The sequence below is a fragment of the Pagrus major genome, chromosome 5 (assembly GCF_040436345.1).
Source record: "Pagrus major chromosome 5, Pma_NU_1.0".
In the NCBI taxonomy this organism is placed as follows: Eukaryota; Metazoa; Chordata; class Actinopteri; order Spariformes; family Sparidae; genus Pagrus; species Pagrus major.
The window spans coordinates 13,206,930-13,224,155 of NC_133219.1; the positions used below are offsets into that span (position 1 = coordinate 13,206,930).

The following is a 17,226-nucleotide window of genomic DNA, read 5'->3' on the forward strand; positions in this document are numbered from 1 at the left end:
CCCTGGTATGTTTCACTCCACCCTCCCTCCATAAACCCTGGAGGAAAGGTGGGAATTAAGCACATAGTGTGGTGGTTTGGTGGGCAACCAAGCTGCTTTTGAAGTAAAATACTTCATGTTACAAATGAAACAGTTCATTTAGTGAATCTGTGTATACATGTTTGGAAACAGAGGGATGTTATGAGGCAGTATTATACTTTTAACTCCACACATATTGCTCTAAACCAAGGTCAAGAGAAACCTGATGGGTTCATCCTCTATGGTGACTAATGAAAGTGAAGTCAGTTAAATGAGAATTAACTTGGAGACAGTTAGCATCCCATGAATGGGTGTGTATGCGTCTGTCTGAACGTTTTACACGTACCTGGGCACATTTCACTCCGTACCAGCCCAAAGATTTCTGGGTTAGGCTGAACAGGTAAATTCTTTGGTTTTAAATGTCACTCTATCTAACATCTACAGTATGTCAGCCCCATGTTTGAAATGTTAGACATTTAATGAGTATTGCAGCAGAGACAACATATATGAAATCCTCATTAGGACCACCATTAGCGTAAAATTAGCTTCATAATTGGTGCACATTTACTACAAACTGTCAACATTACTAATTCGTGACGTCAGCTAGTATTTGGGGGGCGGTGGCCTCATGATGCTTGGTGGTGTTGATGTTGCCTTCACGCGCTTCGCGTAAATCTAAATTTCAAACATAAACGTTCGTTGTTGTACTCTGATTGTGATTTTGTCGGCGATTGTTTTATTTTGATTTTAATTGATGATTACTTCGTGTAACAACGGAATACTATGTTGAAGAAAGGATAGACTTCTTATATTTTTATATATAATTATATTATATACTATAATATTTTTTTCTTTTGTGACAGCACGTATTTCAGCATCTAATGGTCACACTTTGAAAACTTGCTGGCGTCACAGACAACTCCTTATTTATTAGTGCGCTTGTTTTATGCCTTTATTTGGCTGTTAGCCTGCTCGTTCGTGAACGTAAATCTCGTAATCTTCATATTTCCGAGCACACTGTAACTAGGCAGCGTTTGACAGGAGAGGCTGTCCTTGGTTCGCCGTGCTAGCGTGAGCTAGCTAAACTAAACAACGAATACAAAACCTCTGAATTAACTGCATGTGAAGTTGTTGGTGAGTTTAAGTTGACGACTGTCTGTTACTAGTGCTGTAGCGGCCCAAACACCAGCAGAGTGTGGAAACGGACAACTTAACAGTAGTGTCCCGTCCAGGTATCGTCACTCAGCTAGCATGAACCTCAACCAACGATAACAACTTGGCCTGTGGGATGTGTTTGTTGCATTCTGAAAGATACTCCAGTAACATGACATATAACCGCTAATACTAGCAAGTTTTATTCTGGGTAATGCCTAGTAATTGCTACGCACTTCAACATAAGTCATAATTCATCCATGTGTGTCTTAACAGCTCGCTAGCTGTCACAATAACCTGGGTGTTTACATTTTCCCTTGGGTTAAACGTGACTGACCAACAGCTTATGAGACAGCTACAAGTGTACCATGTGAGCTGGGATTAGTTACTAGTTAACGATAAACCACCTTGCTCTGTCAACAACAGTTTGGTGCAGTTAACACAATTCCTTGCAAGTTGGGGAGTGTACAACATGTCATGTAGTAGTTGTGATGATGTTGTGACGTCTATAAGCCTCATTTTTTGCTCTCCTCTTGTGGGTTGTTACAGGTCCTGTGTTTGTGTGGCTCCCTGCATACCTCAGGTCAGAGCTGAGGGTTGGGGTCAGGTCTTGAGCTAATGTCAAACAGTCCCTGTGAAGAGGGGGGTCTATCTCAGGCTGCCCCGAACATCAACCCCCAAGACCTGTTTGACAACCCCACTCAGACTACGGCAACAGAGAAAACACCTGAGGATCAGGTGAGGGTGTATATGTGGTTCTTGGTGTGAGTTTAACAGAGTTTGTCATAGCACTGCCCTCAATGATTGGTGTCAGGGATTAGGCTAGGTTATGGTTAGGCATTGCAAATATGATTGGTTGCATTTGAAGGTTAAGTTGATCCTAAAAAGAAAATTCTTTCATTCTGCTCACCCCCATGCCAATGGAAAGTCCAGTGTAACTTCTCTGTCCGCAAAATATTCCTGGGGCTTCACAGCAAAACAGTGTTGCAGCATTCCCCTATACACTTTCTTACAACCTTACTTACACCCCCTTTAAAGGCAAAAGCTTCACTGTAGCTGCTGGGCAAAAAGCACCCCATCTGAAGTGGGTGCTAAGCTTGGCCATGTGTTGAGGGTGTAAATAAGATGTTTTCAAATCAATATGAGATCTCTGGTCTTCAGGAGACTTGGACTATGCTAAATGAGCTGTATGTGGCCATTTTGTGTGTGTGTGTGTTTTTTTTTTATTTTTGAAAAACCCATCTACTTGTTTAGGACAATGCTGCAACATTGTTTTACTGTGAAACTCCAGAAATGTTTTGTGGACTACAAAACTTCACCTGACTTTTTGACTTTCACCGGCATGAGGGTGAACTTTTCCTTTAAGTTTAACACAAGTTGATGGGGAACAGACTTTCATTCCTATCGAATACTACACAACAGACATGAAATAGTATTTACTCCTCTCAAGTGATTATGAATTTGAAAAAGTGCAAATGTTGTGTTACAGCGGTAACAAAATTCAGTTATCATGTGATGCATTGTGATGTTCCCCCTACAAAGACATCCTAAAATGATTGACTGCCTTGTAAATCTGATTAACAAATGAAAGGTACAAAGAGATTGTTGTGCTTTCCTCTCAGGCAGAAGTAGCTCTGCTACATTCTTTCCCCTGACTGTAGAGCAAAGTAGAAATGGTGGGCTTGTGGGGTTATAGATAGAAGTCACATAGCGTCCCTCCTTAAGGTATGGGCATGTTGTAAATTTTTGAACACAACACACAGTCCAGAGGGGACACTAAAACCACCAGGGCTAGTTTGCCAGCGTGTGTCCGGGTGTTAATGATAAGCTAGAAACATTACATGTACCTGGATCAAGATTTCATTGCATGGCATGCAGAGAGGAGATCAACCAGATTTATTTCTTAGGAAGGGTGTTCCTTTCACATATCAGTTAGTCCACAATCCTGTCTTAAATCTGTCCACCTCCTGTATGCACATTACCCTGCAAATCGGATTGCTGATTTGGCAGCTGTTGTGTAATGTGGGTGTTTGTTGTTGTGTCAAGCAGTGGCAGGCTGCTCTTTCTCAACACCCTAAAACAGGATTTTGTGCCAAAAATATTACTGGCAGCATTGTTTCTGTAAGATATTCAGTGATAGAAGGTTGTTTACAAGCTGTAACTGTGGAAAGAAGAGGGACAAAAGACAGCTTGTTTTGGAGGAAAGAATCAAACAGGGCTTTGTCTGTCTGTCCAAGTAGAGGCCTGATCCTTTCCTGTCCGACTGTCCTTTGCTTTGTGTGATGGTCTCAGGTGCCATCAGCTTAGTGGAAGAGCGCAGGCTAAGACTTCTATATTTACTTATCTCGAAACTACAGATTTGAAAAGTGGACTGGTCCAAAGAAGGAAAACACAGGTGTATATTTGCTTTTTACGATCTGAGCAATATTGCTGACATGAAGAAGTTACATTGATTTGGCATGCTTTCATCATTTTTCTCCAGGTGTCGCCTGTGGTGGATGAGGCCTCACCTTCTTCCACATCCTCCTTTGAGATGCTTGACATGGAGTCGGTCCCAGCGCCTTATCAAGAGGTGCAACCTCACTGGTTCTTCTGTCGACGGGCTGATGACAATACCTCCTGGCTTCCCTTCAGCAGAGAGGACTCTGACAAACTGCAAAACGCCTGCAACACTGGTAGGCATGCATTTATACTTTACATGCACATTTTATTCTGTATATGTACATTTTGTAGACATTTATTTATAATTATGTGTGTGAAAAGTAGGAAAGTAATGAGTTTGCTATTAACAGCTGTGGGAAGATAAAAGACTGTTGCCAGCACTGGCTTGGTGCCCAGTAGGACACTTTACTCTCCTGACAGGACTTGCTCACTTTTACAAGCTGTTTAACAAGAAAGTTGAAGTTGATTTTCAGGTTGGTTTTCGGTAAATGTCATGATGAATTATATGGAGAAACTTTGTTGAATACATTTACTCAGAGTTGAAATCTGTGATACTCTTATTTAAAGTATCTGTGTTATTTCATTTAAAAACAAACTGCTGTGGTTTTACAAGAGGTTATTTGCGTTGCCATTCCTAAACATATCCACTGTACATTAATAATCACACACATCGCCCACCAAAGGAAAAATATAAAAACAAGAAAAAAACAGCAGTGAATATTTCCCAATCATTCCAAAGGGACTCTTTTCTACAAGTTATATAGGTTAATAAAGTTAAATAAGTTCTTGTCGTTCCCTTTGACAATATAAGTCTCTTGAACGTGAGACAGGATGACAGTTCCTTGGCCTACATTATTTGCCCATATTTTTCTAGAAGAGTGCACTTGCTGTTGTTGCTGCAAAAGTCCAAAGACCAGAATCACTGTAGCCCATAAACAATGAATTCATGTACCTTTTTCAACCATGCTCTTGACACAAATATGTGGAACATCAGGGAACATACTCTTTTGCAAATCTATTGCCAGAACTAAAGCACAGCACCAGCATACTTACTTGTCTTTATAGAGTCTTTGTATCTGCTTGTGTATGTGTGTGTTTACTTTGCAGTAGGAGAAAATAGGGAGGAGGTGGTGGTGGCTGTGGATGGAGAGCGATATGACGTATATGTCAAGGAAAGGAGGCGCCACGCTGTGTACTGGGAGCAAGGTCCCACTGAAGTCCGCCGCTGTACCTGGTTCTATAAAGGAGACAAAGACACCAGATTCATGCCTTACCCAGAGGACTTCAGCAAAAGTCTGGAGGTAGTTTGATACTGACCCATCACACTGCTCATTCCTACAACTTCTGACTTTGTCCTCCTCCTGACTTTGCTTGTCCCTTACTTCTCTTTTCACATTTGGTTGTCTTTGATTCCTGCCCTTCCAATTTTTCAGGAGGCCTATATGATTGCAGTAACTTTGGACGAGTGGAATAGGAAACTGGAGTTCCCCACTGGAGAGACTGTCATTTTACACAATCCCAAAGTAAACCCTCTGTTAAAGTATCTCTTTGTACACTGTAATTAAATCCACAACAAAGCCACACCATGGCTTTTTTGAGCATATAGTTTTTCAATTTGGTACTTCTACTAAGCATCTTCTCTTCCATTCCCCTACCTCTCTCTCAGCTGATAATGCAGTATCAGCCAATCGGATTGCAGGATGAGTGGGTGTCCTCACCCTCGGAGCAGACCAGGCCTCGAACTGTCAAGAGAGGAGTGGACAACATCTCTGTGGAAATACCTGATGGTATGTCTGTGGGTGTACCAGTAGGAAATACATGAGAATATAAACCCATCATAAGCTCATTTTTTAAAGTATTGCCTACAGTTGGTACTTTCTGGCTCATTTTTCTTCTCAGGTGAACCAGAAAAGGTGGACCACCTTGTCTTTATGGTCCATGGCATCGGTCCTGCATGTGACTTGCGCTTCAGGTCCATCATACAGTGTGGTAAGTGTGAGTTTTTGTTTGTGTACAGTGTGTAGAAATGCATACGTTTATGTGTATGCATGACTCCTTTTCTTCTTGTCTCTCTCCAGTAAATGACTTCAGGAGTGCTTCTCTGTCCCTCCTGGCCTCTCATTACAAGCGTGCTCAGCAGGATGGCCAGGTAGGAAGAGTGGAGTTCCTCCCAGTCAACTGGCACAGCTCCTTACATGGGGATGCCACTGGTGTGGATGAGTAAGTATGGAGAAAGATGGACAAAACAAGATTCCTCTGTTGTACAATACTACTTATGTCTCCACTGGTTGCAAAACATGTTAAACTCTGTCTTTCCTCCCTTTGTTTTCTCCTTTAATCCCCATTTTTTCCAGGGACATCCAGAGGATTACTCTACCCAGCATCAGCAAGCTGAGACATTTCACCAACGACACTCTGCTTGACCTGTTTTTCTATAACAGCCCCACCTACTGCCAGACCATAGTGGACACAGTCGCCTCAGAGATCAACAGGCTTCACACCCTCTTCAATCAGAGACATCCTGAGTTTAAAGGGGCAGTTTCAGTTGTTGGCCATAGCCTGGGTAAGACACCCACAAACACAGAAACTCCCACATAGTCGCAAGTCACTGAAATGCAAAACCTTCACTCTTACCTGTGTTTCTCATTCCGCAGGTTCACTGATCCTGTTTGACCTGCTAACTAATCAGAGAACTGATTCAGAACCCAGAAAGGGGGTATGTTCTCATTCACAGTGAAAGATAAAACCAGTAGAGTGATTAAAAAAAAGATTGCATATTTGTCTACATATAGAAAAAATAAATCATTTTTCCTTTCTGTCCCCGCTGTGCCTCAGGTGCCCTCTGATGAGCCCTTTCACCTGAACTGTGACACACTGGAGCAGACTCTCACCAGACTGGGCCTACAGCAATACCTGGAAACACTACAGGCAGAAAACCTAGACCTGGAATCTCTGGTATGACACTCACAGTAGACATGCAATGTACATAGAAATTAAAGTGTAATGCATAATTAAAAATGTATGGATCTCCTCTTTTAGGCTCTTTGCCAAGACAGTGATCTCAAAGATTTAGGAATTCCTCTAGGACCAAGGAAGAAGATCCTGAACTACGTCAAGAGGAAATGGCTCCCAGAGGTCAGACATAACCTGAAACTATACTGGCTCTTCTTGTTCTCAGAACATATGGCCATTACAACTCCTTTACGTTAATGTGTTTCTTCTTATTAATTAATGAAGTAATTCTTGGCATTGATATACTTTCAATGTCCACACAATAATCTGCAACAAAACATTCACATGACCATATACATACTTATTTCCCTCCATTTATGTGGATTGTTTGCTGCTGGCCATGTGACGGCTATAGCTGTGGCCACACACACACAATGTTTTCAGGTTGTCTGTAAGTCCATATCTACATCCATCCCATTCTTCTGAACACTATGTCTCAGGATCATCTTCACTGTGACATCATGATGTTCTGCCAAACAAATTCAAATTCAGATACTGACTTGGAGACACAAATCTTGGGTGTCCACCTTGAAATTGTGGTTTCTTCATGTTCTGTCAGAATCAGCTTTATTGGCAAAGCATGTGAACACATACCAAGAATTTGACTGTTTTTTGTTTCTCAATTAACTTCAGCAGTAGTCCACTGACAGCTCTTTGGATTTGCTGATATTGAGCTTCAGTAGATTGTCGTTTCTCCATTTGACGAGGCTCTCTACCAGTCCTCTGTACACCTATGTAAAAGTAGTCTCTAAGTGAAGACAGCATGTATTTGACTGAACATTATTCACTGAAACAATACATGCCAATAAATTTTGCAAGAACTACACATATTGCCACCTCATTCCTTCAAAGTCTACACCACATATAGTATATGCGCCTGGACATGTAAACTGCAAATTGACTGGTGTGCGAAGGCATGCAACCACGAGGTGGTAGTTCTTGTTACATACCAAATACAGGTCAAACTATCTCTGGGAACTGCTTTACTCTAGACTACAGTAGGAAGCAGGCAGCTTGGTGTGGCTCATTTCACTTATGCTCTTTTCCTTGGGGCTCTTTTTCCAATTGATAGTAATCATATAATTTAAATGTTGAATTGTTGATATAATTTTTTACATTTCTCAATTTAACTAGGATTGTAAGACAGGGGCAGTACGTCTGGCACCAGGGCTGCAAGTTCCACCTCAAGTGATCAGTGATCCTGATGGAAACCAGTCTTCAGGATTGACAATGCAGCAGCCCCAGTTCCACAGGGCGCAGTCTATCACCAGTGCTGTCGACTATGAATACTTTGACGTGGGCATCGGACAGGTACCACACATGGACAGGACACGATAATGTATGCTTGCGAGTACCGGTAGATAAAAGCTTTGATGCATCACCTTCCTGCTTCTCTCCTCCCCCCGCTTGCCTGGACAGACTAATGGAGGCATAGCCAAGGGACAGGTGTGTCTCACATGGTGTCCCCATGCCCTAAGGCTTTGTCCTTAGCTCTCTTTGTTCTTACTATGCCTGGAGTTTCTCATTACATAAAGTCTGGTCAGGGCAAACTTAAGGAGAATGAAAGATAGTGGCTTTTTTATGAGCAATAGAGTTTCCTACATTGTGCTGTGATTGAAGATTCCACCTTGTTCCCATTGAGTCATACAACACAACACTGTCTGTGCTCATTCAATCCTGCATGAGTGCTTGCTGGTCTCCTCCTTACTTACTGTCATAGTCTCTGAATGTTGTCTCGATGTCATGAAATGTAGTTTAAATGTTCCCAACACCATTGTGCAGCATAGAAGTGTCTTTCTGAATAGCTCTGTAGTCTTAGAACAAAAACTTTGTTTTGAGTTTTTAACAAATTTAATGCCACATTTATTTCTGGCTACCTTCTCTCCATCCAGGTATCCATTGATTACCCACAGCTGGCTTTCCACCCTCAAACTTTTTTTGCCTTTGGCTCTCCCATTGGAATGTTCCTGACCGTCCGTGGTCTCAAACAAGTTGATCCCAACTACACCTTCCCAACCTGCAAAAGCTTTTACAACATCTATCACCCGGTGAGTATTCTGTGATTTACTGTGCACACATCCAGCGCTAAGCAGGATAAGACCTGCTTTTATTTTCCACAACTACAGTTGGATTTTTCCCACTATTATCACACAAAGAAGCATTAATAAGGCAGCTCTGAATGTTTCCAAATTTTGTTTGCATTGTAGACCTGCATGAGTCATGTTTGAAATGACAGATGTAGTTTCAGCATTGAATCAACATAATGACAAGAATACTCGTACCTGTTTCCAAAATAAACAGATGCAACCACTGGTCTGATCTACCATGTTTAGCACGTGTCTACCTACACATGTGCTAAACAGAGATTTTATAAAAAGAAAATAGGAAATAAGGCATGTATTGGAGTTACATTCATCTCGTCCCTTTTTCTGCTTTGTAGTATGACCCTGTGGCATATCGGATAGAGCCCATGATTGTGTCAGATGGGGATTTGGAGCCCATGCTGATCCCTCACCATAAAGGCCGCAAAAGGATGCACCTGGGTATGGCTGTCTGTTTCTTTCTCCTTGTCTCTGTGGAACAATATAATGGTAAGGGCTTTTTGTTTAGTGGGTTTAACGATAATCCCTGTCCACCTTTGTCTATAAGAACTAAAGGACAGCTTGACTCGTATGAGCATGGATTTGAAGAACAATGTTTTGGGATCATTACGGACTGCGTGGCAGTCCTTTGCCAGACTACCAGTTGCTGCACTGCCCCCGGTGGAGGAAGGAGAAACTACAATAGAGAGAAATCTTCAAGAGGCGCAGGGTAAAAAAGCACTTTTATTTGCCGTGTGTGTGTGTGTGTGTGAGCGTGCACAAGTGTGTGTCTAACCCAGTCTCTTCGTACTCCTCTCACCCTTTTCTGCATGTTGCCACCCTCCCTCTCCCCTCTTGTTGCTCCTGCTTCCCTCACCCCTTACCACTTTACCTTGAACCCCAGCATCAGCGGCAGTCACTGCTTCTGCTGAGAGGGAAGAGAAAAGTGCTGATTTGTGGACTAATATACTGGAGTGGCCCAGGGCCCTTTATAAGCATTACTTCCAAGGTAAGCCAGGATAGTCACTTGGCTAGAATAAATGAGAAAACGAGTAAATGAAATCTTTCCATCTGGATTTCTCTGTAAACTTGCCTGATTCAGTGAAAGCCTATCAGCCTCTATAAACTTTATTTTACTATGCGTATTTCATTTAACTTCCCTGGCTAGAATCTGGAAAAGAAACCTGCACAAAGGAGGAATAAATGATTTCTGTGAATACCTGTTTTAATTTAAAACTTTGCTGCTTTACCTGCAGAATTTAGGGAAAAAAATGACAATGGACGATTACTTTGGTTCACTTTTGCACATCGTCTCCCTTACAAAGAGCAAATGTTATGTAATATATGTCATTATTGCCGTGGGCTCTCACTAGTCCTCTGTTCCTCCTTCCCCCAACTGCACTACTACAGCTGAACACCTAGTCCTCAACTCAACTTGAGTTTACTGACACCTCCTTGAGGCCCTTCCCTCCCTCTCCTGCTGTCACTTCTGATTGGTTGAATTTATTGACTGTTTCACTGATTGTCAACGTTAAAAGCCACTTAGGTAACCAGCTCACGACACACTCTGGCATGTGCTGAACAAATAGGTCAAGTTAAACAGTAGTGATCGCAGTTGTTTTTTTAACAACAGTCATACAGTAAGCTGGATCTCAACCAGCAGGCAGTCAGTCATCCTTCATCAGTAGCAGGTCACCTACATTAGTTGCATGCAGGTACATGTCCTCCCTTTTTCGATAGCACCTCAAGCACTTAGTCTGTCAGTTAATTAAATGGGTCAAAAGGAATACAGCTGCTGGTAGAACAGACTGTACAATTACATAACATGAGACCTTTTTATTTTACCTATCACTCGTTTTGTTAATGTGGACATATAGTTTTTCATTTACAGCCCTCACAACCTTCATTTGTTGTATCACGTATAGTTCTGTCAGAATTACAAAAAGTTATGACGCTGTGTAAAATGTCATTTAAAACAGAAAGCAGTCCTTTGGTAAATTAACTGTGTTTACCAACAGTGGTTTCACAAGGTGTTCCTAGAGCCTGTTTAGTAATATGCTTAATATAGTCATGTGTTTCACAAGGTGGTGAACCTCGCACCATCCTGATGTGAACTTTTACGGATGTACTTTAAATATCCAATCAACTGTTACCCATTAACCTGCTTACCTGTTAAATCTTCCCAACAGCATTTTTTATAGCACTACATAACTTTCCCAGTCTTTTGTTGGTCCTGTCCCAACGTGTTTAAAGCATGTTACAGGCATCAAATCCAGAATCTGCATATATTTACAAAAATCTATTAATGAGGTAAAACATTAGATATATTCACTTTGTATTGATTAACTTCGCTAAGGAGGTTGTTTTCGGAAAAGTACAACCCTTGATAAGGCTTGATTGAATTAAAGGGGACTGTTAGGCCTTGGCGAAGGTATGCGCTCTACTAAGTGCCATTCAGTTGAATATATGTGAAAAGGGATGAGCAAATTAACACCCAACAACTTTATATTTGACACAGCATCCCAACTTTCTTGGAATAGGTTGTACAAGCCAATAAATATAGAGGTAGATTGTCAGAAGTTGCCATTAAAAATATATGAGAAGCCAGCGGGCAGTGATTTCATCAGGGTTCACCAGCAGAGCATTACATCTTTATGGAGACTGTTAAGACAATAATTCATACATAACATACTATTACTCATCACAAAACTAGCCCACCTCACTGATATTTACTTGCACCTAAGGGTGAAGGGAGATTTAAACTTGACCCCTCCATTATCAGTTGATATGATGGACATCTATTTAGTGCTAATCAAAAAATGTGAAATGCCGTAAACTCATTTGACTAATTCTCTGAAAGTTTAAAACATCTACTGAGCAATGTCATCAAATAAGCACTCGTCCAAGTTCATAATGGGTTACCACTACTAGAATTCCAAACAACATCTACAGTAAACAAGTCCTTAACTATAAAAGCATAACGCAGTGCTATAGAAAATAATTACAAAGCACTTTACCTCCTTAAATCACCTCTTAAAATATTCTTTTTGGAGGCAGATAACCACTTGCGCTGGAAAATTCCTTTAGTAATGGATGCTGACTGAATTGCAAACCCAATTCAGCAAATGTAGGCAATATTTGTGACTTGCAATTTTTTTCTTACAACATTCAGACACTAACTCACCTCTGGGACAGATGAAGGACACTGTTGTAGAGTAATGTGAATTTTATTCACCTGTATTGGCTTGAATGTTGCTTACTGCAGACAGCACATACTCTCTTTTCTGCCTGTTCACTGATTTCCTCCTGTTTTACCATATATAAATATGGGTCAAAGCAAATAGCTGCTGGTGACTCTTATCATTGTTTTTGTTGTCTGCCCGTACAGTCTCATCAGCTTTTTCACCTCTGTCCTAGCAGGAGTGTGTGAGGAGGCAGAGTCCTCGGGGTCAGCAGAAGAGACGGAGCAGCCTGAAATTAAAGTGGGTATGTTGAATGGAGGACGAAGGATCGACTACGTACTTCAGGAAAAACCCATCGAGAGCTTCAACGAATACCTGTTTGCCATCCAGTCCCATCTGTGTTACTGGTGAGTCATGCATACCTGTGGCAGGGTGGACTACAGTAATTGTGTTTCTTTGGAGTTTGTGTTGCTGTTATTCCTGTATATTGTGTTCTCTTTGTTGTAACACAATTTACTTCAAATAAATGATGTTTTCCTCTCTGTATCTGTCTGTCTGTTAGGGAATCTGAGGATACCGCTCTTCTGCTACTGAAGGAGATTTACGACAAGCTAGGTGTGGCCTTTGAACAGCCACAACAGTAATAGTTGATGAATGAAGACTTGCTTTTTAACCTGACTGTAACATGAAAGAGAGAAAATGAAGGACAGCTGACAGAACCGGAGGCTGCACAATCCACTTTCAGAATGCCTTACCGTCTGGGTGTTACCTGACTGCCCCGCCCTTTCCGCTCTTGACAATGGAGACTGTTGCAGCAGTCAGGTGATCTTGGTTCAGATATGCCAGTTAACTTTAACTTTGCGGTGACTTCTAGGTGCCGCCTCAATTACCACTGCAAACTGGGTTTTGTGTCTGATAGTTGTTTGTAATCCACCCAAACATCACTGACATGTTCTGGTCACACCTTTCTGTGTTTTATGAATCATTCTTTATTTCACTTACACTTCATTTTCACTTATTGACATATCATGCATATAGCTACAGCTGATTAATATTCTAAATAATAACTATCATGATAACCAGAAGATGCACAATACTTCAAGTATAGAGAAACATAATTATTTCTAATAATATAATCTATAAGATGTCATTTATATATTCCCCAGCCCTATGACAAGTCTCCAAAAATGTAGAGCTATAACTACAAATAACTGATTCTCATAGGTTTGTTCAACTTAAAGCTCATTTGACAGGGAAGCTCTCGCTTGACCTCACATTAGGCCGCACCTTCATAAATAACTGGGTCAGGTGGTTTAATTTGGTTGACCATAAAACGTTTACTTTCTGTTAAGATAAATGAAGGTGGATGCGTTGTCTATAACAAGTCCTTCAGGCAGCTATATTTTCTTCTGTCATCATTATGGTCTCTTGAAACTCGGAGCTGCTACTCCTACATTTGTGCAATGTATCAATAATGCCGATGTCGGCCACTATCACTATCAAGTGAAGTTTGCATTCTGATATTTTAATTTCACTTGCAATATGTAGTTCATTTCAATCATACTAAATATATTGATGAAGGTTCTCAGTCATCGAAGTCATGGTAAATGACTATATCGTAGGCAACTGGACTTGTTTCAGAAACTGAAAACTTTCAGAAACTGAAACAAGTCCAGTTGCCTACGATATAGCACTTAGAACATACTAAACATGTATCGAAAAGAAGTAATCCTGATGAAGGTTTTTCAGAAAGTGAAGTGAAACAGGTACTTAAAAAGGTCAAGCATGTTGTCTTTTCATAGTATGTGTTGTGTGTGTGTGTGTGTGTGTGTGTGTGTGTGTGTGTGTGTGTGTGTGTGTGTGTGTGTGTGTGTGTGTGTATGTGTATGAGCACAGTATGTATGTCATAACAGTTTGCAAACTGTACAAAAAGGTCAGGGCCACGTTCTCTCCCCCACGTCGGTGCCATTCCTCATTTGCTACTTTCTTCTTTCTGCTATTTTGCAGTTGACCCAAAATGTATCTTTCTGTAATTCCTAACATCAGTATATTCTTCATTCCCATACAGACGGGCATCCCACTTAGACAGGTGCCATATCAAAGGGCCAAATGGTTCATGTCTCTCTCATCTGTTCCTTTGTATTGTACTTTTCTATCTGTATTGCATGCCCTTCTTTCTTATGTTAGGGCAGGATTTCTCAAAATTTTCCAGTCCTGACCCAATTCTGAGTTTTCACATTAAAATCATATGAATTTGAGCATGATAAATAGATTATATAGAATTTATGTTGAAAAGCAGATTGATTTATTTTATATTAAAATATATGAAACAAATATCAATATATCAGTGTAAGAAATATCACAAATCTGCACTTTTATATAAAGTAACATGGAGTCGAGACTTTAAGTTGAGAAACTCTCTGTGTTGAGTGATTGAAATTTATAAATGACTGTTCTGTTATGCACTGTCAGGTCCCCACAGCCCCCACCACCAAAGCTCCGAATGACCTGTATTTACACCCTCTGGGTGTAACATCCGCACAACATGTGTTCATTTTCCTTTGAGAAATGCACTAAATACTGACTTATCACATTGACATTTCCTTGAACCTTACCATCCAAAACAGGACCTTATGATCTGTGGCTCCTCTTCCTGACTAAAACTGATGTTTTTTGCACTTGATACTAAAATGTTGTTACATACCAAAAAACAAATGTTCTCCTTCCCTCATACAGACCCTATGAATATGGTTACATGGTGTGTGTGCCATAATAAAACATTAAAAGTGTCTTTTTGTGTTCTTTGAATTTCAAACACAATAAATTATTCTTGTTTATTGTTGGACTGCAAACCGAACGCGAGGTGCAAACAGAAACCTACTGTATCAGAGTTTGTAGATGCTGTGCTTGTTAAAGGATAAGTTCACCCAAAAATACAAATGCAGTCATTATCTATTTGCTCATGCGCATGGGAAGTCGGTCAATAACACATTTTCTGGCGCTTCGCAGAAAAACAGTAATCAAGACTTTCAAATCTTCAAATCTTCACTCTAGTGGCCAGGCTAAAAGTGTTAGCTCACAAATGAAGTGGGTGCATGAGCTTGACCGCATGTCGAGTGTGTTAAGAATGTTTTTTAATCAATTTGAGATCTTGGTGCATCAAGAGACTGGGGTTACACGAGACATGCTGTGAGGAACCTTTATTTTTTTCTGTCGTTTAAAACAAGTCCCCATCTACTCCAGCTTTTTAGGAGAATGCTGCAACACTGTTTTGCTGCGAAGCTCAAGAAATGTTTTGTGGACTACAAAACTTCACCCCGCTTTCTGTTGGCATGGGCGTGAGAAGATATTGACATCAATGCTCATTTTTGGGGAAACGTGTCCTTTAAGCCAATGAATGCAATTTGGCTTATTATTATCAGCTTTATTAATCTTTCAGCTCTATAATTTAACCATTACCAATAAATAGTGGGTAATATAAATTTGCAAATATCGGGCTGATCATTTTTCAATCGTACATCACTAGTTTTTATCTAGATGACACAGGACATAGTCAAGAATTACAGCATCTTGAGCTTCTGATTAATTATTATAAATAATAATAATTTGATGCTGATTTGTAATTATTATAAATGATAGTAATCATCATAATCAAACAGGGCGTTTAAAGGGAATAACATACACAGTAAAGGTTGGATGGAGCCTCGTTTTCAGATTTACAAGCTAAACCTCGTTACCATGGCAAAACACTCGAGCATGCGCAGTTGTGTAGAAAACGTAGCATCACTTGAGGCGGTGGGATTGATCAGAAACCCTGGACGACAACTAAGAGGCAAGTTGAACACTTAAACATTATTGTTTTGCGTTTCTTTTAAAGATATCGTCAGGGCTATGAGCCTACAGTACTGTGCGTGTCTTTAGTCGTATTTTACCAACAGCAGAGTAACAGTTCAGAGGCTGTAATGACTGTAAAAAGTGACGTGTTTCTGTCATGAGTCGTGGGGACTGGTGCTTTGTTCAACTCCACGCTCTTTTTGTGCGGTGTGTTTGTGGTTGTGCCCACTTTTGTATGAAGGTCATTCAGAAATTAGGACCTCCATAGTGAGCGTCCTGTGAGTCATTTCAATGAGAGGAAGTCATGCACGAAAGCCTCTCAGTTATTCACAAAGGAGGGGCTGTCCTGTTCCGGGCGCCGCTGCCTGACACACCAGTGCTCTGAGGGATTTTAGCCATTTTTCCATTTGTTCAAAATACTCACTCAGGATGGGACAGGCTTGAATCAGCAGGTATGATTCCCCTTTTAGTCATGACCATGCACGAATGCATTTACACATTTAAATGGATGAACGAATCAATGATTCAGCACATTTCCAGACTGTTTTCTTGCAGTGAAAACAATGCTTTTAACATGTTTAACAATCTTGTTTAAGCTTATGTGAAGATTGTCACACTGATTGTTTGACCTGGTTTTGTGGGGCTGTGTTTTATGCCGCCACCTCTCCCTCCCATCATCTCCCATCCCTTCCCCTGGATCTCAGACCTGGTATTCTGCTGGTAACAATAGAAGAGACTCTTTAACGCTTGAAAGAAAAAATGACTTCCTGTTATTAATTTGATTACTGTAACCATTCAGCAACAACTATTAAAAAAGATGAATGTTGTCAAGTTTGGATGCTCAGGACAAATTTGAACCGAATCCAGTGAGAAATAAATGTTTGGTGAGGTTTAGGATACACATACACAGAATCACAAAAATGCTGAAATTTAGCTCTGAGGGCCAAACTTCAGAAATTCATAATTTAAAAAAGGATTTGGAGTACAGTACATCCAATTAATTAAATGGAAGTTGAACATAATTTTTGATTTTTAAGAAAATCCATGACATGTAATTGGAAAAGTTTGTGTGGAATGACCCAAATATAAACAAAGCCAAGAGAGCACAAACATTTGCCAGAATGACAGATTCAGACTGATGAAAGCAAATTTAAGTGTCAGTACTACGTTCTTTGTACGCCAAAATTTCGTGCTAAGGCTGCGACAGATATTGGAGCAAGAGGGTCAAAGTTCAAGGTGCACTGTCATGATGAAGACCCAATTGTATTCATACTGCATGCAACAGTATATACTTTGTAAGGGCAGCTGCAGTAAGTACTAAAAGTAAAAAGTCTGTGATTCTGAATGCACTGAAAATGTCCACTTTCAGAAATCAGTGAGAAAACCTTCTAGTATCAAACTCTGCATTTACATCATTTGACACAGTGAAGCTCAAACATTCAACTGTAGCAACAAGAGGAAAAAGATTTTAAATGAATCTCAGTAACACCAGGAAGAACAGCGAG

At 40.5% G+C, this 17,226-nt stretch overlaps 1 protein-coding gene across 2 annotated transcripts; it reads left to right on the forward strand.

Moving 5' to 3' along the window:
- The first annotated feature begins 1,047 nt into the window (after positions 1 to 1,047).
- LOC140996330 (triacylglycerol hydrolase DDHD2-like) lies at positions 1,048 to 12,850 on the forward strand. 2 transcript variants are annotated; one of them, XM_073466698.1, is made up of 18 exons: positions 1,048 to 1,152; positions 1,720 to 1,908; positions 3,653 to 3,845; positions 4,720 to 4,913; positions 5,046 to 5,135; positions 5,279 to 5,399; positions 5,512 to 5,601; positions 5,691 to 5,832; positions 5,967 to 6,175; positions 6,267 to 6,328; positions 6,448 to 6,567; positions 6,652 to 6,747; positions 7,759 to 7,935; positions 8,517 to 8,672; positions 9,065 to 9,167; positions 9,274 to 9,435; positions 12,126 to 12,294; positions 12,450 to 12,850. In XM_073466698.1, the coding sequence occupies exons 2-18, from the start codon at positions 1,789 to 1,791 to the stop codon at positions 12,529 to 12,531; spliced, it is 2,286 nt and encodes a 761-aa protein (XP_073322799.1). In that variant the 5' UTR covers positions 1,048 to 1,152; positions 1,720 to 1,788; the 3' UTR covers positions 12,532 to 12,850. The 2 variants fall into 2 exon arrangements, with proteins under 2 accessions (XP_073322799.1, XP_073322798.1); XM_073466697.1 differs by lacking the exon at positions 1,048 to 1,152 and adding an exon at positions 9,610 to 9,714 and having other exon boundaries at positions 1,726 to 1,908; positions 12,450 to 12,613.
- Positions 12,851 to 17,226: the final 4,376 nt, after the last annotated feature.

Excerpts from the sequence above, each read along its gene's own strand:
- LOC140996330 (XM_073466697.1), top strand. The coding sequence starts at position 1,789 with ATGTCAAACAGTCCCTGTGAAGAGGGGGGTCTATCTCAGGCTGCCCCG. Across the intron at positions 6,176-6,266 it reads AGTTGTTGGCCATAGCCTGG|GTTCACTGATCCTGTTTGAC; the intron begins GTAAGACACCCA and ends CTCATTCCGCAG. Across the intron at positions 6,329-6,447 it reads ATTCAGAACCCAGAAAGGGG|GTGCCCTCTGATGAGCCCTT; the intron begins GTATGTTCTCAT and ends GCTGTGCCTCAG.